Here is a 27,183-nt window from a genome sequence, read left to right on the forward strand (position 1 = left end):
CCATAGTAATCAAGACAGTGTGGTACTGACACAACGAAAGACTTATAGACCAGTGAAATCAAATTGAATGCCCAGAAATCAACCCTCACAGTTATGATCAATTATTTTTGACAAAATAGTCTCTTGAACTAATGACTCTGGGAAAACTATTTGTATACAAAAGAATGAAGATGTACCCCTACCTCTATTCCTATACCATGTACAAAAATCAACTCAAAGTCAATCAGACCTAAATATAAGAGCCAGATCAATATAATTCCTAGAAGAAAATGTCGAGGAGCGACTTGTATTAGGCATTGGTTCTTAAGACTTTCCTTTTGTTAAATAAGTATAAATGGTACCTCATCAAAATTAAAAACATTTTTACCCCAAAGGATATTATCATGAAAGTAAAACTTATCAACATCCTACTGGATGGGAGAAAATATTTGAACACAACATATCCAATAACAATTATCATCCAGAATATATAAATAAATCTTTCAGTTCAACAACAAAAAGACAACCCAATTAAAAAATGGGTGGAAGACTTGAGTAAACATTTTTCCAAAGAAGAGATACAAATGGCCAGAATGTGCATGAGAAGATATGCAAATCATTAGCCAATAGGGAAATACAAATCAAAACCACAATGGGATACCATTATACACCCACTAGAATGGCAGCTATTCAAAGAAATATAAAATTTAAATGTTGGAGAGGTTGTGTAAAAATTGGAACTCTCATTCATTGCTTTTTGGAGTGTTAAATGATGCAGCCACCATGGAAAACAGTTTGGTAATTCTTCAGAAAATTAAGTATAGAATTAGCATATGACTGGCAATCCCACTTCTAGGTGTAAACCCAAAAGAATTGAAAGTAGGAACTTAACCAAATATTTGTGTACCAATTTTCATATTGATATGTTGCCAAAAGATTGAAGCAACCCAAATGTCCATCACCCAATGAAAGAATAAGTGATATGTCATATATACACACAGTGCGATGTTATTCAGCAGTAAGAAAGAATGAAGTTCTACATGTGACAACATAGATAAACCTTGGAGACATAATGTTGAGTAAAATAAGCCAGACAAACAAGTATAAATATTGTATGATCTCACTGATAAAAAATAATTACAGTAAGCAAACTCATGGAGTTAGAATCTAGAATATAGTTTACCAGGGAGCATGGTAATAGGCAATAGGGAATTAAAATTTAAAATAAACAGTTTCTATTTGAAACAATGGAAAAGTTTTGGTAATGAATAGTGTTGATGGTAGCACAGCATTGTGAATGTAATTAACAGTTATGTAATTGAATGTGGTTAAGAAGGGGAAATTTAAAATTATATATACGTTACTAGAATGAAAAATTTTTTTTAAATGTGGAGCTACACAACACAGTGAAGCTGGAATATAATTAATAGTACAATTATAAAAATATGCCTTCGGTTGCATGCAGGGAGGGAGAAAAGAGTGCAGGACATGCACGCGCCCTCTCCCTCCTCCACCACTGCCACCTCTTTCTTCTACCGCTTCTGGTGCTGCTTGTGGACAAGCTTGTCCGCATTGTGGACCTGTTAACCTCTTCTGTGAAGCGGTAGCTGAGGAGATTCTAGCTCTCGCCATGGCCGATGAAAAGCCCAAGGAAGGAGTCAAGACTGAGAAAAACGATCACATTAATTTGAAGGTGGTGGCTTAGGATGGTTCTGTGGTGCGATTTAAACACTTAGTAAACTAATGAAAGCCTATTGTGAACAACAGAGTTTGTCAAGGAGGTAGATCAGATTCTGATTTGATGGGCAGCCAGTCGATGAAACAGACACACCTGCATGGTTGGAAATGGAGGATGAAGATACAATTGATGTGCTCCAGCAGCAGACAAGAGGTGTCTATTAAAAAAGGGAACCTGCTCCCCACAAAGGATAGGTCAAGTCTACTTAAAATTAGGCCTAAGAGTCACCCCCAAGAGAACCTGTTTTGTTTCTCAGATGTGGCCTCTCTCTCCAGCCAACACAACAAGCAAACTCACTGCCCTCCCCCTGTCTACATGGGACATGACTCCCAGGGGTGTGGACCTTCCTGGCAACGTGGGACAGAAATCCTAGAATGAGCTGGGACCCAGCATCAAGGGATTGAGAAAACTTGACCAAAAGGGGAAAGACCGAAATGAGACAAAATAAAGTGTTAATGGCTGAGAGATTCCAAACAGAATCGAGAGGTTATCCTGGAGGTTATTCTTAATAAATATCACCTTTTTAGTTAAGGTGTAACAGAGAAGCTGGAGGGAACTGCCTGAAAATGTAGAGCTGTGTTCCAGTAGCCATGTTTCTTGAAGATGATTGTATAATGATACAGTTTTCACAATGTGACTGTGTGATTATGAAAACCTTGTGTCTGATGCTTTTATCTACCTTATCAACAGATGAGTAAAACATACGGAATAAATATAAATGATAGAGGGAACAAGTGTTAAAATAAATTTAGATTGAAATGCTAGTGATCAGTGAAAGGGAGGGGTGAGGGATATGGTGTGCATGAATTTTTTCTGTTGTCTTTTTATTCCTTTTTCTGAATTGATGCAAGTGTTCTAAGAAATGATCATGATGATGAATATGCAACGATGTGTTATTGTGAATTACTGATTATAAATGTAGAATGGAATGATCATAAATTAAGAATGTTTGTGTTTATTTTTTTAATTAAGAAATTAATAAAAAAAGAAGACGAAAATAAGGAGCCTGCTACTTTACTCCAGAACTCTGTTCCTACTAACTAAGAATACATTCTCAATTAGAAAAACCGCAGTTTGTTTCCACCACATCCAAACTACAGTGGGATAGTTTTCTTATTTTTTCATTTTACCCTTCCCTGTTCCTTTATTGAACATAAGGTAACTGGAATATGTGCACAAACATATTGCCTTTTTTTAAAACTAAAGTGACAATGGTATGTTTTAATTGACATCAAATAGAGATAGTATGGGAAAAAATAGTGATTCTGTAAAAACACCCCCATTCTCCATTAGTGGCATGCTCATGTAACTCTTAATCTTTATATTCTAGTGAGTTATTTTGCTCTGTTTAACAAAAACCAACAACATAAAAAAAAATCCTTACATACCTTCTTCGATTGGAGAATGTTAATCGTGTAAAAGCAAGGGCAATTTTCTGACTTTTTTGTACATAGCTGTTTCATGTAGGGTAATCTGTCTTTGAGTAGGGGTAAATTACTCTTATAGAAATGAATCCTAGATAGTTTTCCCTTCAAGTCAAGTGTCTTGTTTAAATAAAATTCTTGTTTAAAATTTAAAAAAAAATACACCTTCATCAGCTGTTAACAAATGTACCACAACAGAGCAAGGTGTTAGTAATATGGTGGTATATGGGAATCCTGTGTTTTATGCATAATTGTTCTGTGAACCTGCAACTTCTCTTAAGAAAAAAAGCACATCTCCTACTTCACACTCTATCATCAAAACGTTGAACAACAAGAAGTGTTGGCGAGAGTGTGAAGAAACTGGAATTCTCATACATTGCTGGTAGATGGTGCCACCATTTTGGAAAACAGTTTAGTTCCTCAAAAAGTTAACATGGAATTACCATATGACCTAACAATTCTACTCCAATATATATGGCCAGGAGAATGGAAAGTATGTTCATGCAAAAATTGTATATGAGTGTTCATTGCAGCTTTTATCAGAATACTCTAAAAGTGGACACAGTTCAAAAGTCCATCAACTGATAAATGTATTAACAAAATCTTGTGTATTCATATAATGGTATATTATTCAGCCATAATAAAGAATGAAGTATTTACGCATACTACAAGGGTGGACCTTCAAAACATTCTAAGTGATAAAGCTGGACACCATAGACCACATATTTATTGAATGTGACTCCGTTTGTATGAAATGTCCAGAATAGCAAATCCATAGAGTCAGAAAGTACATTAGAGGTTGCCAGGGCTAAAGGGAACAGGAAAGGTAGTGTGACTGCTAAAAGGCATGGGGTTTCTTTGTGGACTGATAAAAATGTATGTTAAAATTAGATAGCAATGAAGTGTACACAGATTTGTGAATATAATACCAACTACTGAATCGTACACTTTGAAAGGGTAAATTTTATGGTATGTGAATTATATCTCGATTTTCTTTTATTTTTTATTTTTAAGAAAAGTGACCCTACAGCTATTTGTACTATTATATTTCTCAGTGCAGGAAATTATCCTGGGTAATATACCTTCTCTTAAAAATTTCAGTGATATTTTAGAAAATCTGTAAGTTTGGAGTCTTGTTCAACGAAAGTATTTTATTTTGAGTTTATAAATTGTATTCAAATCCTTTTTGTAGCAGAAGGATTTAATATACAAGAATAATCCATTAAAATTTTTTTATTTTTATTATCTGTAAAATTTTGTCTTCTTTTTTATTTCTTCTCTGATTTATTCTCCTGGGTACTGAGAATTTTCTTCATGCTCGGGGTAGAATTTTATTTACACTGTGTTGAATTTTTATTGCCATCTTCTACTAGAGCTACTCTCTTATATAACCACATTGTTATAATTGTTTTGATTGGGGTTTTTAGATCTTCGGTTTCATTCAAGAAGTTTGTGCTTCAATTTAGTTGCATAACAGTATCCTAAATAGATAATCTGCAAGTCTTTTACATGGTTAAATTTTACTTTTAGGCAAATTTTATGATCCTAGGACTATCTAGGCTCATCTTCAAATTTTTCAAAATAGATATCCTATCTTTAATTGGTTTTAGATTAGTTTTAGCAAAGCAGACATTCATGTAAAATCTCCATGATAGCTCTTCTTCTTTTCCAAAAATATCCGGTGATGTTCCTGAACTTTGTTCATTGTTCCATCTTTTAAAAAAAAGAAAAAACGTCGATATTTAAAATTTATTACATACAAGTGTAATGCTCACCCAAATGCCCTATTTAGTTTGCCTTATGATGAAGAAGGAATGATCCTTTTTAAGAAAATTTACCTTGCAACATATACTAAGAATTGGCAGCCTTTTACAAGTAAGAGAGAAGGTGCTTGCTCTTTTAGAGTGGAACTGATCCACCTCAGTGATTATTACAACAAAGAAGGTGCAAGGTGCCTTAAATTTAAAAAAAAAAGTCTGCTTGTCCACTTAATTAACATTTCCTCTATTTAAATGCTAGTCCTTGAAACCTGGGCTATTTTAATACTTTTAAATAATTGGTTTTCTTGTTAAAGTAAAAGAATCAGAACTTTATTTTGGGAAAGTAAAGAAAATAATTGGGACTGAAATGAGCAGTCAGGATGAGAATATACTACAAGGATGCTGCAAACATAGTGAATTTCCCTCTCATTGCTTGGATTACTAGTGAAATGAAATTATGGCATGTGCTGGTCTTTAGATTGCCAAATTAAGGTATTTTTCTCAGGAAGTTGATAACCAACCTTCTGGAAAACCTACGGGGAAACACTTTGGTTTTGCTCACTTAACATTAAACCAAGTATTTTTAGCGAAGAAAGTTGCTTTGTGTGATACATTTTTATTTTACTTTTAGTAAATGCATATAAGAAAATATTTTAGTGTTAAAGTAACTATGACAAAATGTTCTTAACATTTAACTATTTTAGTTCAAAGAATTGGCTATTGCCACTTATAATAATTGTGATTATTTTCTCTCAATTCAAGATTTGGTTTGATTTACAGGTAAACAGTGTTGATCTCAGAGCAGCCAGCCATGAGCAGGCAGCGGCTGCGTTGAAAAATGCTGGCCAAGCTGTCACAATTGTTGCACAGTATCGACCTGAAGGTAAAAAAATCCTTGCTGTTTATGTTCAAACAGCGTCTTCCTTTTCATTTTTTAGTTTTTATAATCTTTCTCTTAATAGATTAGTTTAACTTTCCAAGCTTAACTTTTTTTTTTTTTTGGTGTTATAGTCTGATTTGTTAATCTAATATTTGTTTAGTCTGAACCTAATCATATTTTCACATATTAATATATTTTTAAAATCTGCCTTTAATCCAAGCAAATATAAAAATTCCAAGCAAATTTTTCATAGCATTTATTAGACAAGCGTACCTCGACATAACTACTTCTCCAGTAAAACCTCAGTGAGATTTATAAAGCTTAAGCACCCAAACAAATATGTAGCAAACTAGTTAATTTTTCGTTAAACAAGATGATAAAGCAAAGAATGATAGACTAAAGGAGACAAGTGAAAAATTCTATTAAGCATCCTTTATTTGGAGTGAAATTTATTTTTGCAAAAGAACCTAATAAATTTTTAGTAGTATATCAGACATTGCCTGGTGTTTTGTAATGTGTACTGGGTTCCATTTGTCAAGTAAAACTCGGACTTTTAGTCACAGTGACCTGAACAAGAGTAATTTATTTACATGGAATAAATTCCACTTTAATTCACATTACCCAATTAGGATGAAAATGCCTATGAGGTCAAAATATCTATTCACTAATTTTTGCGAGAAGCAAGGCTGCCAATGGGACTACATATGTTTTTATCTTCTGGCTGACACATTCCCACCCTATAGGTATAGTATATGAAATCTGAGCTATAAGCACAGGTTGATTAGTATTACAGAAACTGCTTTCATGTTTATTTATATAAGGAATATAGACTTTCTAGTTATGGTTAAAGGTACATTAGTACTGCTCCCTGCATTCCCCAGAAATCACACAACACACACACACACACACACACACACACAAAGAAAATGAAACATACACATTCTATTACCCACACACTGGTATCTTGTATTAAATAAAACCAAGAAGATGGATATGATACCTAGAAAACATAATATAGGCAAAGGCTAGTTAAGCAGCTTATCAGGCTGAAGCCATCTGGGAAAAAAGAAGAGAAAAATCAGAATATTGAGAATGCTCAGTAGTGGCAGAACTTCGGAATGCAACCATGACTAGGTCCAGCAAAAATCTAATTTGTCCAGTGATAAATAATTTGAAAGTAATTGACCCAGCATTAATATAAAGATTTTAATAATAATAGATGGAAACAAGCAGCAAAGCTTAGCAACAGGTAATGATTATTCAGTGCAGACACGCACCAGAAACATTGGCACATATCAGATGAAAAATTTGACCTTAATGTTCTTAATAATTTAAGCATTCACTTCTTTGAAAGAAGACCACAAGTAGAATTATAAGAACTATAGGAAATTGTTTTAGCTCACCTTTATTTTAAATATTTACTAACTGAAAGTTTATTTTAACTGTTTTGTAGTAACTTATTTCTTAAGAAAGAGTAGTTTTCTGCCTCACTATAAAAAGCAATGCATTCTTTTTACAGAAAGGTTTTTAATTTCTAAAATATAGAATCTTTTAAGACACTAGGACTTCTGTTAGTTAATCAGATTAGCAAAACCAATGAGACAACAAATGCTACATGAAATATAATGAACATCTTGTTAAAAGCATTGTGAAGCTGTAAAGGCAGTAAAGAATTATCAAAAAGAAGGTGAGGGGAGCTGGGATCTCAGAGAGTGAAAGGAGCACAGAAGTAATTTTTGTTCTAAAAGCAGTGGCATACTGGCTTATAAGAGTGATTGTTAAATTTTCATGAATTTTGTGAACTAGTTAAAGATAGCCATTATCAAAAATTAAATTATAAATGTAAAATAAATTACATTTAAAAGATTAAAATATTAAAGACATAAATATTTAAAACTCATTTTTTCCTTATTATTTTCTAGGGTAATTGCTAAAATAAATAAAACAGAATAATTGGGGCAAACAGATAAAATGAGATTAAAGAGTTAAAGCCAAATCTCCCAACCCTACCTCCCCCAATTAGAAGTGCAAAACTAAAATCCATTGACAAATTTGACAAATCTATAACATTAGATGAAACAGTATCCCCATGAATCCCAAATAAAAATGGGTGAAAACAAACCAACGACATGACCCTAGATATCAGCATCTTTGGAAGGAAAGAAACAGGAGAAGCCCAAAAGCCAACCAGTACTCCTAGAAAATACAGTGGGCCAGGTGCTGCACAGTCCAATCTACATGTGAATACAAAGTATCTGCAATGAGGTGTTGAAGGAGCTGGAGCCATTCTGAGCCTTGTGAATTCACATAGTCAGCAATCTTGGAACTCCCTTTCGGTTCAGTGCCCCACAGAGAGGAAAAATTCTTGGGAAGAAGATATAAATTGAGCAGGATAGGGATAAATGGGCAAAATATATAGAAGGTCTGGGTGGGAGAAAAATGCAATGCCAAAAAAAAAATCATAGTGTGTAATATCATATCTGAATATTTTGCATGAAACAACAAGAGGAAGCTCTAGAGCTTAGCTAAAAAGGCTATATAACCTCTAAGTCCTAGATAAAAGTTCAGGAAAAAAAGTTCAGGAAAATTAATTTCTCATATAAAAGAACAGAAAATAATCAAGATCGAATCCTGTGAAAATAGGATCAGAATGACATCTCTGCAGACAATGAAAGCATATCTGACAGGCATCCCACAAAACAAATATAAACTTATTATTTCAGAACAAGTTAAAGGAAAATGATAGAATATATGAAAGAACAACATAAATGAGGTAGTAGAATGCAGAAAATTATTAGAAATAAAGAAAACTATTTCCAGAATTATATTTTTATCTAAAAGGAACATATTTCCTTGACATAGGTTAAAAGGGGAAATTTTTTCAAGTCCAAATTAAAGAGCTCTCCTCCTTCCACATCCTGATCAATTAGTCCTAAAGCCGTTAGGTGGCGCAGAGCAAAGTATCTGCACTGAAGGGGGTTGGGGAAGATAGAGAGAGCTGTAGTGGCCCATGAGGAGGTATGAGAACTCAACCAGGATGAGGAGGACTTCTACATAAGGGTGGTAGGAGCCCAGTCAAGGAAATGGATGGAGATGGAGGTAGAAGGTTAGTTACTTAGAGAGAGATTGTTCAAAGGAGTGTATTTGTTAAGAGATGGTTTTCCCTCTTGGACAAGAGACTTAAAGATGGAAAGGAAGAAAACTAAATATAAACTCTGTAATATTGAATTAGAATTGGAGAAATTGGTATGAACTCATAGTTTTCAATTTATGTAGATATAAACATAAATATGAATGTCAATGTGTCCATTGACATGTATATGTATATGTCTATATTCCCTAGCTCTCTTTACAGAGAGGGACTTAGTTCAATGATACCCTAATAGCAGTGAGCACATATAGCATCCAGATTTAGGCTGTTTGGATAAATGGCTCATTTCTGGGTTGGAGTAGAGAAAATACTGGATTATTCAGTAATATTGTATTCAGAAAGCAAAAAAGTACTCAAGGAGTGATGAAAATGTGTCAGAAAGACACAGAATCCATCTTGAAGGGACTCCCACTGACCAAATCTGGAACAATTTGAGCATCAAATTAATAATAGGACTAGATTATAACCTGTCAAATAAATTAGGAAACCATTAATCCATACTATTATAAATAAATTAATCAAAAAGTTTGGTGAAGATGAGGAAACATAAATTTTGATATGCATATTATTTGTAAAGGGAAATAGAATAACTACGGTGGGGACACCTGGCAGACACCACCTTAATCAAGTGATCAAAATTACTAACATTGGTGAGGGCACAAATCACAATTGCATGCTATCTGATAAGATGCTTTGGAAAGAACATAGCATCTCTTCTGTGGCGTTTCTGTCAAAAATGTATAATCTGAATCTAATCATGAAGAAACATCAGACAAATCCAAATCGAGAGACATTCTACAAAATAACTGACCTGTAATCTTCAACTTCCAAATAGTGAACATCAAAATAAGACTGAAGAGCTATTCCTGACTGAAAGAAACTAAGAAAACAGGACAGCTAAATATGACTTGTAACTTTGAACTGGATCATTTTGCTAGAAAGGACATGGGCAAAACTTCAATGGGAGTAGGGCGTTATATAGACACTGTTACTTTCCTTGTTTTGATGGTTGTGTGGTTATGTAGAAAATATCTTTATTTGTAGGAAATATACACATGTATTCAGGGGCAGTGAAACATCAAAGAAGCAAGTTACTCTCCAGTTGTACAGAAAAAATTAAGTTTGTGATTGCTTCATTCTCTTTAAAAATATATTAAATCTCTGATCCAGATAGATCCTGAAACCTAGCCTAGCCTCTCCAGAACATCAAATAGTTCCAACTCCCTACCCCATATTAATGACAGACACTTCCAGTATCAAAAATTTAGAATTGCCATAGCCCAAACAATCCCAAAGGGATATGGAAAGATCAAAGGTGATGGTGGAATTATACATAGATGATAGGACTTAACAAATGAATATGAATGCTGAATCATTAAATTGATACCTCTTTTAGTCTCTAGTATTTTAGAGCAGCTAGAAGTAAAATCCTAGAATTGTGAAATTGTAACCCATGTCAAAGTCTGAAATATGTTCCACAACTAAATGTGGTGCTGTGCTTTGAAATTTGTAGCTTTTTTGTATGTATGTTATTGTTCACAAAAAAAGAAGGAAAAAAAGTGAATTGTGACGATAAAAAAGTATTTAAGCGCTCTAGCCTCCTATATTCTGAAGCAGCTAGAAGGAAAAATGTAAGAGGATTGAATGGTAGCCCATGATAAACAATGGGATCTGTCCTGTAACCGCTTGTTGAAGAGTGTTTTGAAAACTATTGCTTTTTTATTTCTTTGGTTTGTATATATATCATACTATACAAAAAAAAAGTTTAAAAATAAATATATTAAAGAAAAACCAAAAGAAGAATAAAAAGGGTTTAAGGATGACAATATAATAGGTGGACAAAGAATATAAAACATACCTATAATAGGAGTTCTCTAGGAAAATTAATACAGTGAAACAGAAAAAATTAAAATATATGTATGCAAGGAAACTTTCTGAAACAAAATTTTTTTTCAAACTACTTATCAAAACGACATCCTATGTGCCTAAAATGACAACCAACACTGAGAATTATTCTAATAAAAGTATTAGAATTTAAAGAAAAAAATTATTTGGAAATCCAGCCCCTCCCTACCCCCCTCTTCCCCCCCAAAAAAGCAATTAGAAAGAAAATCAGATCGTCTTCAGAATTTCAGCAACACTGGATTGCAGGAGACAATGGAGGCAACATACTCAAAGAAGGACACTATGAATCAAACAGATTATCACATATAAAGGTAGCAATTAAATTTATCAACAGAATTAGGAAATACTGTTCTATAAGTGTTTCCTGAAGAAAACAAATTTCAACCATCCAAAATGGTGAAAGAGATATTGACAAAGGACTAATATTAGCATTAAAAAGGTTGTAAGGAAGAGAATGTGTACTATGAAATGCTCTGACAGTTTGGACAAAGTATAGCTATCAGAAAAAAGGGGGAGAAATTTGAAGATAACATGATAAGTTATTGAAAATAAAGGAACATTATATAATTTCAGATCAGGACGCTGAGAAGATTGCTCATAATAGGGAACCAAAAGATAAAAGCTGAGTAAAAGGTTACCATTAGAACGAAAGAACTAATCTTCTGTATTTATATACAACATAGTTAAAAGAATTAATAAACCACACACTGAGACTGTTCGTTACAGTTGCTTCATAGCAGAATACCCCAGAGCTTAGTGAATTAAAATAACTGCTTTAGAAATGTAGGCACAGTTTTGGTGGGTGGTTATGTTCCTTATGGCATCAACTGGAAATCACTTAGTTGTTGATGAATGGGCTGCTCTGGAGAGCCCAAGATTGTTTCACTTGTCTTGTACCTTGGTGGGATTGCCTGGAAATTTGGGCTCAGAGCACCATCAAATAACCTCTATGGCATGGTGGTTTTAGAGTAATTAGACTCTTGTATGATGTTTTGTTTTTTATATTTTTATTATGAACAATGAACAAACATACAAACATTCTTGACATGATTACAATGGATGGCTCACAATATCATCACATAGTTATGTATGAATCACTAATTATTTCTTTTAACATTAGCATTTCTCCAGGAAAAGAAAGAAAAAAGAAAAAACTCATAAATGCTATATACCCTTACCCTCCCTCTCATTGACCACTAGTATTTCAATCTACCCAATTTATTTTAACCTTCATTCCCCCTATTATTTGTTTATTTCTTATCCATGTTTTTTACTCATTTGTCCATATCATAGATAAAAGGAACATCAGACACAAGGTTTCACAATCACATGATCACATTGCTAAAGCTATATCATACAGTCATCTTCAAGAAACATGGCTACTGAAACACAGCTCTACAGTTTCAGGCACTTTCCTCTAGCCACTCTAATACACCTTAAACTAAAAAGGGAATATTTATACAATGCCTAAGAATAACCTCCAGGATAACCCCAACTCTGTTTGAAATCTCTCAGCCACTGTCACTTTATTTTGTCTTATTTCTCTCAACCCTTAATGCTGAGTCCCAGCTCATTCTAGGATTTCTATCCTGTGTTGCCAGGGAGGTTTATACCCCTGGGAGTCATGTCCCACATAGCGAGGGGGAGGGCAGTGAGTTTGTTTGCCGTGTTGGTTGAGAGAGAGAGAGAGAGAGAGACAATATCTGAGCAACAAAAGAAGTTCTATGGGGGTGACCCTTTAACCTAATTTTAAGTAGGTTAAACCTATCCTTTGTGGGGATAAGTTTCATAGGAGTAAACCCCAAGGTTGAGGGCTCGGCCTATTGATTTGTTTGTTCCCACTGCTTGTGAAAATATCAGAAATTCCCCAAATGAAAAGTTGAATTTTTCCCTCTTTCTCCCCTCTTGTGTGGTGTTTTTTTTTCTTTTTTGCGTGGATAGGTACCAGGAACCGAACCTGAGTCTCCTGCACAGCAGGCAAGAATTCTGCCTGCTGAGCCATTGTGGTCTGCCCCCTCTTGTATGATGTTTTGACTTCCCCCAGAACAGTCATTCCAAAAGAACCAGGCAACATGCTTCATGACCTTATCTGATCTAGCCTTGAAAATAATGCAGCCTAACTTCTACCGCATTCCTTTGCTGGTTTACAAGGGGACATAGGACCTGCCCAGATTCAAGTAGAGGGCAATTAGTATCTACCTCTTGATGGGGGAATGACAAGATCTCATTATGAAAATTTATGTGGGATGCTGGCATCTTTAGAACATAAAATCTGCCATAGGCTATTTATATAAAAGGTTTGAGTATGCATAAATACAGCATAAAACAATATGGGTAAAACTAAAATCACACAACCTTGATCATATCAGAAATTAATTCACCTTAATAGTTAAAAGAAAACTATTTTCAGATTTGCTGATAAAGCAAAATCCAACTGTGCAGTATCTAAGAGATATAACAGAGCTGACATTTAAAAATAAATGGACTGGGGCGGGCCACGGTGGCTCAGCAGGCAAGAGTGCTCGCCTGCCATGCCAGAGGACCCGGGTTTGATTCCCGGTGCCTGCCCATGTAAAAAATTAAAAAAAAAATAATAATAATAAATGGACTGTGTAGTATAAAAAAGAAGAACATCTATGTACTACTATGGAGTGATCTCAAAATATACCTATTAAGTGAATAAAAGCAAAGCAGAGAAATGTGTATATTATTGTTTATGTAAAAAAAGGGGACCAAGGACGTGTTTGTACATATGTATTCATATATGCATAATTATGTATTTATACATGAGTATATCTTATGTGCACATAATAATAGAGAATAAGTATTTTTAAATATTTGTTTGTATGTCATGTATCTATTATATTATTAAAAATATAAGAATAAAACTTTCTTTAAATGTTTACGTATTAGGACCCAAAGGATGGGAGAGAGGGATAAGGTAGACTTTTTTAAAATGACTCATGTTTTATAGATTTGACTTTGGAACATTGTAAATATTTTACCTAATTATAAAAACAATGAAAATGTAGAAAGAAACCCCTGAAATTTGAAACTGAAAATAAAAAGAAACAAGTGAACCTAAATATGTATTCAGTTGGCAGGCAGCATTACCACCTGGGGAGGAATTATTCCAAGTGATTTTAAAGCACGGTAATTCGCCTGTTTTAATCCTTTTATCCTAAGAATAAAAAGAACTAGAGAAAAAAATTAAATTTTCCTTATCATATTATGTGGTTTTTGGTGGTGGTATTCTAAGAGATATTTCATTGTATTAAACAAATAAGCTATTATTCAGTATTTTAATTCTGCTATCCCCAGGGTATTGAGAAACAGAGTTCTCCATATGTAAGTAAGCAGATACAGATGTAGGATGAAAAGATTAAGTAAAAAACCAATGGTCCTAATTTTTAAGTAGAAAAAGCAGTGTAAACTCATGATGTAGTTTATATTTTTATCTCTATTTCCATCCTTCAGTCTTTTGTAAACTCATGATATAGTTTGTATTTTTTTCTCTATTTCCATCCTTCAGTCTTTCTGTATCTTAGCTGTATCTACACAGACTAAAGATTGGACATGAGTTGAGAATTGTTACACTTTAAAGGATACATTATATTAATCAGTTTGCTAATTCTTATATTTCAAATTTTCTGTTATATTATTTCTATTTCTATTATATTTTTAAAAGAAAATTAAAACATTACATTATGTATTAACATGAACTTTTAAATGAACTTGAGGTTTTTGATGAATTGTTGTTTCAATTAATGTTAGTACCCATAAAACAAACTTGATGACCATGGTGAAGAGAAAGAAATTCAACAGTAATCATGCTTACTCTGTCTTCTTAAACTATACAAACTTCCAGACAAGTTTTAGCCCTTTTTATAAGAAAAGTTTTATAAGAAATTGAAATGGGCTCTGAATAAGTGCTTCTAACCATGTAATTACAGTGTTTTTGCAAAAGTGCATGCAGTTTTCATTATTAATAGGTTTAGTAGTTTTTAATATATGATTTAATTGAAAATAGTGCATCATCAAAATCCTATTTGTTTTTGTTTAAAATATTTTAAATAAAATTTTATGATTGTTACTTCAGATTGCTTTTATGTCATTATTTTGACATTTTTGCTTTTTGTAAATTATGAGTTAAATTTAGTTTCATTAATAAGTTTTTTAAAGTCTATTTTTGCCATTATTATTGACCCTGAATGAGCCCTGTATTTAAGAGAATTAGATTAACTGATACACTCAAGGAAAAAAATCAATAATCAGAGCATTTAGCATAAATTGATTATTATACTTGTTTCTTTTTTTAAAAGTACAGAAATTAGAATAAATCCTCTTTTTAAAAAATTACAGTTTAATCAGACAGTAATGTAAGATTGTTATTGCTATCTGAAGAATGGAAAATTATTTTTGATTAAATGTGATATAGTACATGGGAAAATTCTAACTCAATTATTTCTAATTTATGGGACTTTATAAGTTATTAATTTTTTTGAAATGGTAATATTGGACAAAATCTTATGCACATTATTATTTAGGGTTCTAACCACATTTAATCAATTAAAACACAGTTGCCTATTCAACACTCAATTTCAATTAATTTTTTTAGAATATCTATCAAATATAAATTTATTCCTTTTTTTCTTCCATCAGAATACAGTCGTTTTGAAGCTAAAATACATGACTTAAGAGAGCAGATGATGAATAGTAGCATCAGTTCAGGGTCAGGTTCTCTTCGAACTAGCCAGAAGCGATCCCTCTATGTCAGGTAAATTCTTTTACTTCTCGTAATGGCAACCCTTAATTATTTATGCAATAGAAATCTTTCATATTTTTCACTATGACTGACTTAGTTTTACTATGGAAATATATATTGCAAACCAATGAAATGTTTTTTTTTTATAATTGATTTCCTGACAGTATGGCTTTCAAGAGTTGGAATATCAATTATAATTATCAATGAAAGTTACATGACCCCTTGAATAATGATGGTATGATAAAAGAAGGCAAAATAAATGGGGACTGGGAATGTTTTTTAGATTGATGTTTTACTGAGTGACTACATGTCATATCATCCAACATTTATTTACCCCAAGCCTTATTATAGTAACACCACAGTAATTTTAGTGATTACCAAAGAGAATGTATAATGACAGCTTAAAATGTGAATATTCTCAGTAAAAAATACATGTTCAGGAAATGTCTACATATACTTTTAAAACACTTGGGAGAAGATAAACAGTTTTTCTATAACATTTAAGATATTGACATGGCAAAATGGATCTAAAAATATTAAATAGATACTATTGGTGGTACACTTTCATTTCATTGGCTAAGTCAGACTTAAAACTGAGATCCCATCAATTTGTATTCTGTGCAGTTTTTTTAACTAGTGTTTTCATTGACATATACTTTTTCTTTTCTGTTTTTTTGTTTTTTTTTTTTACTTTGAGCACCTTAAATAATCTTACCATTTTCATTAATTATTCTCTCATTCTTTCTGATTCTGTTGGGAGGGATTGTTCTACTGTATTTTGTTTTTCCTCACATGAGATGATAGAAGCTGTGCAAAATAGACATGTATTCTGTGCATGTTTTTATGTGTGTGTACAAGCATGTAATCTATAATTTTTTACTTGTCATAATTTACTGTCTCAAAAGAATTTTATACTGTGGTATGATACCAAAAGGAAACTTTTCTCACTTTCTTCACTAGTTCTACTCTTCTGTCCCTGTCATTTCTTCACTCTACTAATGATCAAGGAATCCTGAATATATCAGATTTTTCTCTCCCTCTGCCAGTTCCTCAGTATTTACTGAAACCTTCTGTTCCAAAGTCATTAAAAGTATATTTACACACATCCGCAGAAAAGAAAAACATAACAACATGACAAATTATTCTCTTTTTTTTTCCAAGTTCTTTTCACTTCTGTATTTTCTAATTTTAGTATAATTAACAGGTGTTACCTTTCATATTATTTGTGATTTATTAAAGATTTCAAAGACATAAAAATCAAACCGCATTGTTAAACTTGTTTTAGATATATTGGATGTCACCTTCACTTTTGTTATTAATGTCTATTTGTATAAAGTAATACTCTTTTTTGAAGTCATGTTATCAAAAGTCTTATAATGGAAAAAAACTGTCACCTCCCTGCAATTCCCCATTTTCAGTCTCCAGAAAAAATTACCCTTCTAGCTGTTTGCATTCCCTTTACTTCTAAATTTCTAACTTTAGACATTATGGGCTTACTGCCACAGTAGATGAGAACTTATTTCTCCTATACAAACCATTCATTCTGCCTCTTCCCCCTCAAATATAGCCCCGTCATAGTTTTTTCTAATGGTGGTTAACTCTTGATCCCAGTCATACAGGATCAGGTATAAAATGCAAAAGTGAGAATGTGAGTTATTATTAATAGTGTAATGTATAATCTTACGTTAAGTAGTAGATTAGTAGGTATTCATTACATTCTTACGATTAATAACTCACATACATTCCATGGGTGCCTCTTCTATGAATCAAATCTATTCAAAGATAAAGCTAAAATGCAAACATTAATTTAGGTAGTAGTGATTTGGATTATTTATTTATTTCCTTTTGCCCATTATTCATATAGTTATATCACTTTCGTAACTCAAAAAAAAGTAATTTATGATCATATAAACATTAAGAGATATAGTATTTTCCCTTTTCTGAATGTCTTTTGGCATTTGCTCTACATTTTTTTTCTTCTTCATTTTCCTTCGTTTTGTTAGCTCCTGGCAGTCAAAGAAAACTCGGCCATAATAGCTAGATAAGGTTAAGGAACAGAAACCATAGAGTCTAAATTCCAGAAATAGCACATTAAAATGTCCAGCTTTTACAAAAAGGGTACAGAAACGTGCAAAAAATACAAGAACCAATGACTCAGACAGAGGAGAAGATTAAGCATTAAAGCCATCAATGAGGAGGACCATACTTGGGACATTCCAGATGAAACCTTTTTTAAAATGGTCCTAAACATGTGTTCTACCTCTTAAAGTGCTTTATTTTCTGTTTTATGTTATTGCTTATTTGCATCCCTATTTGTCATTTTTATTTTCACCGTATCTACTTTATTACCTTTTTAAGTAAATATTTAATAAATGGTTGACTTAATCAAACCTTTGTATTATTTGAGGTTCTCAAATAAATAATAACAAAAGACTGAATAAATCATAGGTACATGTAATTGCTAGAAAGGGATCCTAGCAATTACATGTACCTATGATTTATTCAGTCTTATTTTCTGATAGAACGGTAGTAGCTGGAGTTATGGCTTTACATTATATAATCTATAGTCTTTATTTTTTGACCATAGAGTTATTTCTTCAAATAAAATCCAGTAGCTATATATGTTTTAATATATATTTAAGTGAGCCTTCCCACTTTTGTTTCTGACCTATATCTCTCATACTATTAGTTACTGAAAGTGCTTAAAAGAAACACATTTGAAAGCCATTAACTACTAGTTCATTCATTCAGCCATCAAATAATTCTACCCCTCTGCAGTTTTATTTAAGACGTAAGTTTTTAAAAGTTGGGTAGTATTTGTTTCATATGCAAAACTAGAACAAAAGACTGAATAAATCATAGGTACATGTAATTGCTAGAAAGGGATCCTAGCAATTACATGTACCTATGATTTATTCAGTCTTTTGTTCTTTCCTATATCTTTGGAGAGCTTCTCTGGACTTTAAGAATTTAATTTATTTACTATTGTATGCTAATTAATCAAGTGATAGAACACTATATTTTCTTTTTACCAAATATTAAAATAGTTAATATGTTGCAATTACTGTATGAGATCAATACAATATTTTTCTAAAATATTTGGCAGCTGATGATCTTTGGTAATTTTCACCATTGCTATTGCCTATTAATCACCTATTAGCTCTAGGTTTTTGAACAAATTAGAGGAATAATTAGCTGGCAGAATAATCACTATGTTGATGTAGTCCTACAATCCACAATTATTGAATCAAATCTATCAGGAAATTTGTTTTTTTTCCCAAGTGTTTCTAGTGTGAAAAAGAGAAGTGATCTTTTTAGGTTTACTTTTTGTTTATTTATTTAGAGCATCTCTGTAGAATTATCTTTATTTTAGGGTTCAATATTGATTGCCTTTAGATTAAAATAAAAGCAATTTTTTTCTCTTACAATATTGAAAGAAATAAGATCACATAACCAGCAACTAACTTACCACAGCAGTTAATTTTGCTATTTCTTTTTTGTCTAGTTTATAGTACAAAATTGAGCTGACCATTTTTTTCCACCATGGTATATATTTTTTAATTACCCAGATTATATCCATTTTCAAAATTCTGTGTTTATTTAATATTGGTGAATATCATTATAATGAATAATTAGGGAATATTTTTTTTCTTCTTATCTAGAGCCCTTTTTGATTATGACAAGACTAAAGACAGTGGCCTTCCCAGTCAGGGATTGAACTTCAAATTTGGAGACATTCTCCATGTTATTAATGCTTCCGATGATGAGTGGTGGCAAGCAAGGCAGGTTACACCAGACGGTGAGAGCGATGAAGTTGGAGTGATTCCCAGTAAACGAAGGTAAATATGTCTTACAGTCTTTCCATTTGAAAGTTGTGCAACATATGCAAATAATTGTTCCTTTAGGTTTCTTTTACTGAAAAGATTTTATGCTTCGTGCTCCATGTTTTGTTTCACACTTAATTTTATTCATGTTGTAGCCAATGACATATCTAGAAAATATGTCCCCAAGCAGAAATTATTATAAAGCTCCTACTACCTACTGAAAACGAAAGTGTACTTTAAGTCGCTGTTCCATGTATTTTTACCACTGGAAGGAAAGGGAATTGAAAGTGTTTTAGGACCTGTTTTCTGGAGTTTTTTATTGTGTAAATCGCTTCTTTTAGGCTTATTAACACATGAAAGGTAGTAATTAAAGGAATAGTTTTTAGGATATCTGGTAATATGCTATAGTCTCTTTCTTTTTTGCCTTGTTTTATTTAGAGGTTTTGATGTATTCCACTGGTCTTTAATTTAACTGGTTTTTTTAGCGATTCATTGGTGCATACTTACCATCTAGTGGCCAAATTAGTTAAGTGCAGGCTGTTAGAAAAAGAATGATCCCAGCTTGTATACATCCCTCTTAAAGGCCTCTGAAATGCTGTTGAATGTCTCTACGTTTGTGGGAAAGGTATAAAAAAGTCTATTCATAATTTCCCAAGATGTGTATTTATCAGATCTGACCCATCCAAATTATTAGCTAAAACTGTAAATTTTAAGGTGATCAACAAATATATTTAATGAGACATTAAAGTGATATTAATTATAAGTATTTAATTTGTTTCACGTCAAGCATATAATGCAATAAACTTGTCTTTTCTTCTTGTCTTCTTAATGAGTCGGGTTTATACTTAGTAGTGGGAGCCTCTATAATTGATAAATGCCATAATATCTGTTTATAGACTTGTGTATCTGTTTCTAAGAAGTTGAAGAGTGGTATTATTCAGGCATTGCCAAGATTTATAATTATGGTTTTGAGGTTTATGACTGTTGTTAGTTCAGTCTATGTATTTAGCAGGATTCAAGTATTTTACTAAATCATGCATTTGATGGCAAATCCTTTTTACAATACAGTCCTCAGCATTACTTTTTTTTTCCTTTGCTTATTTTTTTGTATTTTTTTCTCAGCATTACTTTTTTCCTAGAATAGAACATAGTATGCTTTAAATACAGAAATGCTTTTTCTATGCCTTTTTGAGTCAGTAGGAACCTTACATCTTGAATATCAAAATCACAGAGTTCCTAATAATTGGTTTTATATCTTGAAGTCCCATATTTTACAAAGATTTGACATTTGCCTGTAACAGATGAGAAACACTACTGACTTTTTAGTGCTGAGAGAGACTTTTTTTCATTTGTAGAAAAATTCCGTAAGGTTGGATTTTAAAGCAACAAAAGATTTAAAATAAATATCTTAAGAGCTCTACAAATCCCCAAATTTATGTGGCATTATAGAATATCATTTTTCTTCCATAAAATACAGTGTGAAGCTGCAGCTCATTGTGCCATTTCATTCTTGAATGTATTCTAAACTTGTGTTTTCTTGAATAGAACTATCTCTTTCTTGGACCTCTTTACTTCTAATAATAGCACAAAGAATTTTAGCCCCTACAGTTCTTGACTTTCAGGAATAGTATTTACAAATAAACACAATTTAATCATTCAGCCACTTACTGAACAAGATAATGATTAGAAAACAAAGTGAGTTGTAAATACTAGTTTTGTATTTATTACTTTCAATAAATGCCTATGCGAAATTATAAATTATGCATGTCATGGGTCCTCAGGGATTGCTTTGAAATTCTAAAAACCTAAGTTTTGAATACATGAATACCACAGGTCTGCTGAACCCATAGTAAAATTATACAGCCTGAGTAATGAAGAAAAAATAAAGAAAATGCATTTATTACAGGCTGTTTTAATAGGTTTTTCAGCTATATACAAGCTTAATTCACTTGAAATTTTAGAAGATTAATATTGGTGTTACATGAACATTTGTTGTGGTTTTGTTTGCTTATTTTGAATAAGTAACACTTACCTTACCCCTGTTCCCCAAGTACCCATTTCATCCTCACAAAGTTAATCAGGGTTACCTGTTCTTGTTTATCCTTCCAAAGATACTTTCAAACTCTTATTTTGTATACTATAATTTAACTATAAAATTAGTGGCTACTTTTTATAGTTATACATATCAGTGGAGTTAATCTTAACTTTTTTCTTTATTCCCTGCCTTTTTATTTTTAGTAATTTCAATTCTATAGAAAAGTATTTAAAAATGCAAGAATATTAAATAGACACCCATATACCCTTCACCTACTTTCACCAGTTGTTCACATTTTGCCACATTTGCTTTCTTTCTTTTAAGCTTGATTTTTAGCATAAACAATTCTGTTTTTGCAATATTATAGTGGAATCAAGTGCATATAAATACACGTACACATTTATACTATATTTTGATACTTTGTAAGTGGTCTTATTTCATATAAAATAAACCCTCTCTTTCAATGTTCAGCAATTATAATTAATTTGGGGATGCAAGCCTAGGTGGTTCCTGCAGGTTTTAGAATACAAAATGCCCAATATATAAATATCAGTTCTAATGATTACCAGTAAGATCCCTGTGTGTTTAATATACTTAAAAAGTAATATTCTCAAATTTGACAGAGTTGAGAAGAAAGAACGGGCCCGGTTAAAAACAGTGAAATTCAATTCTAAAACAAGAGGAGATAAAGGGGTGAGTATGTGAAAGTTCTTATTTATAGAAATTAATACTTGAGGACAACAAGGCTTTTCATAATTCTTGGTTGAGCTAGTTATTAAAATGAGAAGGATTTTGTCATAAGAATTAACAGTTAACAGCTTATGCCATGGATGGTACTTTGCAATAGCAATAATTAAAATAAGTATTTATTAAATTAATGCACCAATTTGAAGGACCTTTCCAAATTATCAAAACTGTCATTTAATATAATCTTAGTAGCATTCTTCTTGCTTGTTTTTATAAACGAAATGGATCCAGACATCTTTCAGATGTCTAGTTAGAAATTTGTGTCACGAGTATTAATCAGGATAGGTAATTTATTAATGACTCTTCAAAGAAAATGGCCAAAAAAATTTATCTAGGTCATAAAGTAAGTTTATGAGTTGTTGCAAGTGAATTCACGGGAATTCCCTTGTTTTTTCCTCCCTTTATTCCTGATATAATTTCATATTAGCGTTCATGTTTTAAATGCTCAGATGAATATGAATTTTTATTCATAGCAAAATAGAGAAAAGGGACAGTCAAGTGGAAGTATATGTAGTTGGTAAAAAAAATTGGAATTCTTTCATATATATTTTAGACATATTTTCATTTATTTTTAATAAGTCCTACTTGGATCTAAAAATTTTAGGTGTCAATAGATCACAAAGATATTACAGGCTTCGTCCTGTTTACTTTCTAATTATCCTGAGCTTACTATAATGGAGTATTCTAGCAGTAATCCTGAAGAAAGAGGTGAACACGTGTTGAAATATTGTATGCAGCAGTGCTTTTTGTTTGGGTTTTTTTTTTGATCTGAAACAATTTTATAAGCCTTTTAATCATATATCAACTGAATGTGGAAAGTTAACTCAACACTTTACTCTCTGTACATCTCTTATATGTCTAAAAACTTAAATGAAAAGCTTTAGAATTTAAAAGATAAAGAATATGATCCCTGAAGAAAGAAATTAAATCTGAGTAAATTGTTTATTGTATTCAGCTATTTTAGATAAATTCCTTTAAAATTAACTTGTAGCTTTCAGAAAATAAAGATTATGTAGTATGATCCAAAGCAATGTTTAAAATAGGAATTTTTGTTAGAGGAGATATCCCAAGTAAATGATCAAGATTTGAATGTGTACTGTGCTTTTTGTTCCTGTTTTATGTATGTCTTTAAATATAATTTAATAAAATATAACTGTCAGTAGATTTTAAAGAAGGTTTGCATGTTTTAACTTTTCTTTCATACTGCAAGAAGTTAACTGAATTAACGACATATTGAAATAGTCTTGTTTGTTGACTGTAACCAACTTTATACACAGTCACTGTGTTCTAACACAGCACCAAAACTATGCATGATATTGAGTGGGGTAAAAATACGCTTGCCATTGATATAGAACTGCATTTCTTTCTTTAATACCATTCCCATTCTTTCTCTTTTCCTTATGTGGTGGTTTGTGTCCTTTACTTCCATTTACAAACTTACAAGAAATATTTCAGTTTCTCGTTAATTTTAACATTTGACTTTTTGAAATACTGTATATAAAAAGCTACATATTTAGATTTTTAATATTTTACAATGAATTTGTGTATCTTATCAGTTCTTATATTTATAACACTCTGAAGTGTCTCTCTTGCAACATATGACAAAAAGTAATTAAGCATTAAGCAACAATGACAAAAAGTAATTAAGCATAAGTATTTTTTATTAGAAGAAATAATAGAGAAACTGGAGACAGCATGTCTCTTCAATTTTGTGTTTTCCCTATACATTTTTACCTTGTTTGCTTGTGCCGTTTCTATGTTTAATAAATTCTTCACCTGGAGGTTGTTAAACATGATACAATTAATACATTTCTTAACTAACAGGCAATTTTCCCTGTCCTATATTATGATATCTTTATGATATCTCATTTTAACTAACTTCAAAGATACCAAGAATCAAGACATTTTAAACTTCATGTTTCTTTTGGTTGTTTGCTGTGAAACTGACTCTGACCACTATATATGCAGTAAGAGGGATAAATAACCTTATATAAAAAAATTTATATAATCAGTTTCATCAGATATCATAAAAATTATCATTAAATTTAAACAAAACAATAATTGTTGTGAACAGAAAGATTTAGTCCTTCCCTAAATTAGATTGTCATAAATTTTTCTCTCATGAAACTTAAATTTTCTTCTCCTTTCAAAAATGGACTCAAGAAAAGATTTTTATTTAAATAATGCTACTTGACAGTTTATAAAACAGACCAGATTTCTCTACAATATTTTTCTTCTCATCAACTGAATTTCCAACTTCTACTCAGAGTTCTTTGTCATCTATAGTTCTTCAGACAGAGCCTTGGAAATTCAAGGTTGAAATGGGACAATCTACATGGCTATGAATTATGAACTTATTAATCCTGAATTATTATTATGAAGAGGTAAAAATGGAAGTTAACTTTTTTTCTGTTAAGATCATTATCAAAATAAATCCTTTCAAATCATGGAATTTAAGATAAAAGTCACTTTAATTTAGTTTAGTACCTTAATCACCCAGGATCATATACTTAAGATTATGGGCATGTCATAATTATATGCCATAATTATGGGCATGCCTGGTAGCAATGTGCTTCAAAAAAATGATAGCATCTTTTGGCATGGATGAACTCAAGAAAAATCAGAATAAAATTCCTTTTATATTATTCATCTTCCAAACAAAAATAATTCCCACTGTCACTGGTAGGTAAGGCCATTTCTTCCAAGACACAGATACCTATGACAGAGAGGAATTACAGAAGCAGTTCTTTCTCTTTCATGACCTCATCGTTCTTTGTGCTACATGCTTTTAAATCTATGAATGCACAAATGAGATATTCAAGAAAGGAAAAAATTCATTTCCCGCATTTTAATGCAATCAAGGACGTCAGATCTGCTCAGGTCCCGCATAACAATTATGTAAACTATTGAAATCTTAATTGCCTATATAGCTTTTATGGGCACCAGGCTATTTGGGGGTGGGGGATGAGGGGTGGGGAGGACAGGGACATGGTGCTAATGGATGTGGTTCAATTTATATATATATATGTATGTATTCACTTTCTAAAATAAATAAATACAGTGGAGCTTAAAAACAAGTGAATCAGTTGTGATATCATTCAAGTTGGCCAGGACACATCTAATTCCTCTTCCTTAGCCGAGACAGCATTGATAAATTCTGTTGCTGGGGTCTGTACACTTGATGGATGCCTCTTTTCTTTCCATTTTCTGATTCATGCCATAAGCATTTAGTTTGTTTTTCCCTCCCCTAAATATAAGATTGTTTTTTGTTTTTCATATTCAGCACTAGAACTTTTCTTAAAATTGTTTTGTTTTTCTTTGTTAATGGTGGCTTTTTTATTAGTTCAGTGGAGCTGCACATCAAAAAATAAAAAAGAAGAAGGAGGGTGGGATGGAACACTTTGCTCACACCAAAGGAAAATGAAGATTAGTATCTAATGTATTAAAAAAAAATTGAGCAGCTGGAGTAATATTTAAAATAACTTCTACTATAGACCATATCGTACCTGAACATTTTTCTAGAAAAATACGAATTGATGTAAACAGATTTTAGCTCGGTTTGTACCACAGTAGTAGCTAATATGATTTACTCTTCCCTTTTTTGTCAAGTAGCACTTCCTTCTTAATTTTTGATATAACTGACTTATATTCTTTAACATTTTAAATATTTTAAGTTGTAAAAGTTAGATTAGAGGACTTTATACAAAATAAAAAATTCTAACTATATGCAATTAAAGTAAAATTCGTATACAAACTGCACACTGTGGTCACAGGAGTCAGCTTCCACAGAGCTGCTAGGCTGGGCCTTTGTACACACAGACAGTAGACATCCCTTTGTTTTGCCCCTCCTTCTCTTCTTCAGCAGTCATTCAATGACAAGCGTAAAAAGAACCTCTTTTCCCGAAAATTTCCCTTCTACAAGAACAAGGACCAGAGTGAGCAGGAAACAAGTGATGCTGACCGTAAGTATGTGAATCCAGCGGTCAACTGAAAATAAATGTAGAGGGACCTACTGCCCTGCAGTTGGTTGTTACCATGGAGACAGTTTCAAGAGCTGCAACAGGTTTCTGATTGTGTTAACCAGGGTAACTTAAAAGGCATAAATTAATTTGAATGCCATTCTTGACTTTTTATGGCACCTTCGGAATTCCTAAGTTAAAGTAAATAATGTCTTTAAATCATATATTTATAAGTATTTAATGTGAGGGCTCTTAAGAGAAACACTTAACATTTATAGTCTCAAAAAATAATTTATAGGTAAAATATGGATACCTGAGAAACTATTGACTGATTTCTAGGTATGTATTGCCAGTTGTTGGTAGTTGGTAGTAGATCATGTGGAATCAGTTCTCTTGTCCTATTTTTTTTCCTTATCTATGGACAATCAGGATTACTTTTTTTTTTTTGAATGAACAGTTTTTATTAAAACCCTCAAAGATTGAAGAGCACCAAAATGGTGGGTTTGGATTCCATAACAGAAAATCTCATGTAACTATTCCATTATTCCCAGGAATGAACAAACCCAAACAGGACAAAATTCAAATTATCATGTAATTACTACAAATGAATGTAAATGAGCTCATCATTTTATCATAACCTTCTTTAATCTTGAATCAATAAAGAAAAGAATTTAGAAGACATAACCAAAGTTACACAAAATTTAATGAAAGCATAATTTTCTTGAGATTCTCAAACTTACTTCTAAAGAATGCAAAATGTACTTGAAATGATTAAATGACTTAAGCCGGTTCTTTTTTTTTGTACGGGCAGGCATCGGGAATTGGCAAGTAAAAACTGCCTGCTGAGCCACCGTGGCCCAAGCTGATTTCTTTTTTTATTGCAGAAAGTTTTAACCCACCCCTTAAGCATGGTATTAAAAAAGAACACAGTTTTTTAATTAGAAAGATCACTTAAGTTAAAATAAAAATGTGAGGCAAATTTCACTTTAAAAATAGCAAGGAATAGCGTCAAATTT

General features: G+C 32.1%; 1 protein-coding gene across 13 annotated transcripts in view; it reads left to right on the forward strand.

Moving 5' to 3' along the window:
* Positions 1–27,183, forward strand: part of DLG1 (discs large MAGUK scaffold protein 1) — a 318,826-nt gene that overhangs the window by 245,979 nt on the left and 45,664 nt on the right. For 8 of the 13 annotated variants that reach the window (XM_077117938.1, XM_077117942.1, XM_077117939.1 and 5 more), the window contains 5 exons: positions 5,682–5,784; positions 15,500–15,614; positions 19,265–19,441; positions 22,085–22,154; positions 26,071–26,170. In XM_077117938.1, the coding sequence (XP_076974053.1) occupies positions 5,682–5,784; positions 15,500–15,614; positions 19,265–19,441; positions 22,085–22,154; positions 26,071–26,170 (565 nt within the window). The remainder of the gene's footprint in view (positions 1–5,681; positions 5,785–15,499; positions 15,615–19,264; positions 19,442–22,084; positions 22,155–26,070; positions 26,171–27,183) is intronic. The other 5 variants (XM_077117941.1, XM_077117944.1, XM_077117950.1 and 2 more) reach the window with 2 other exon arrangements.

Source organism: Tamandua tetradactyla, chromosome 10, assembly GCF_023851605.1.
Source record: "Tamandua tetradactyla isolate mTamTet1 chromosome 10, mTamTet1.pri, whole genome shotgun sequence".
In the NCBI taxonomy this organism is placed as follows: domain Eukaryota; kingdom Metazoa; phylum Chordata; class Mammalia; order Pilosa; family Myrmecophagidae; genus Tamandua; species Tamandua tetradactyla.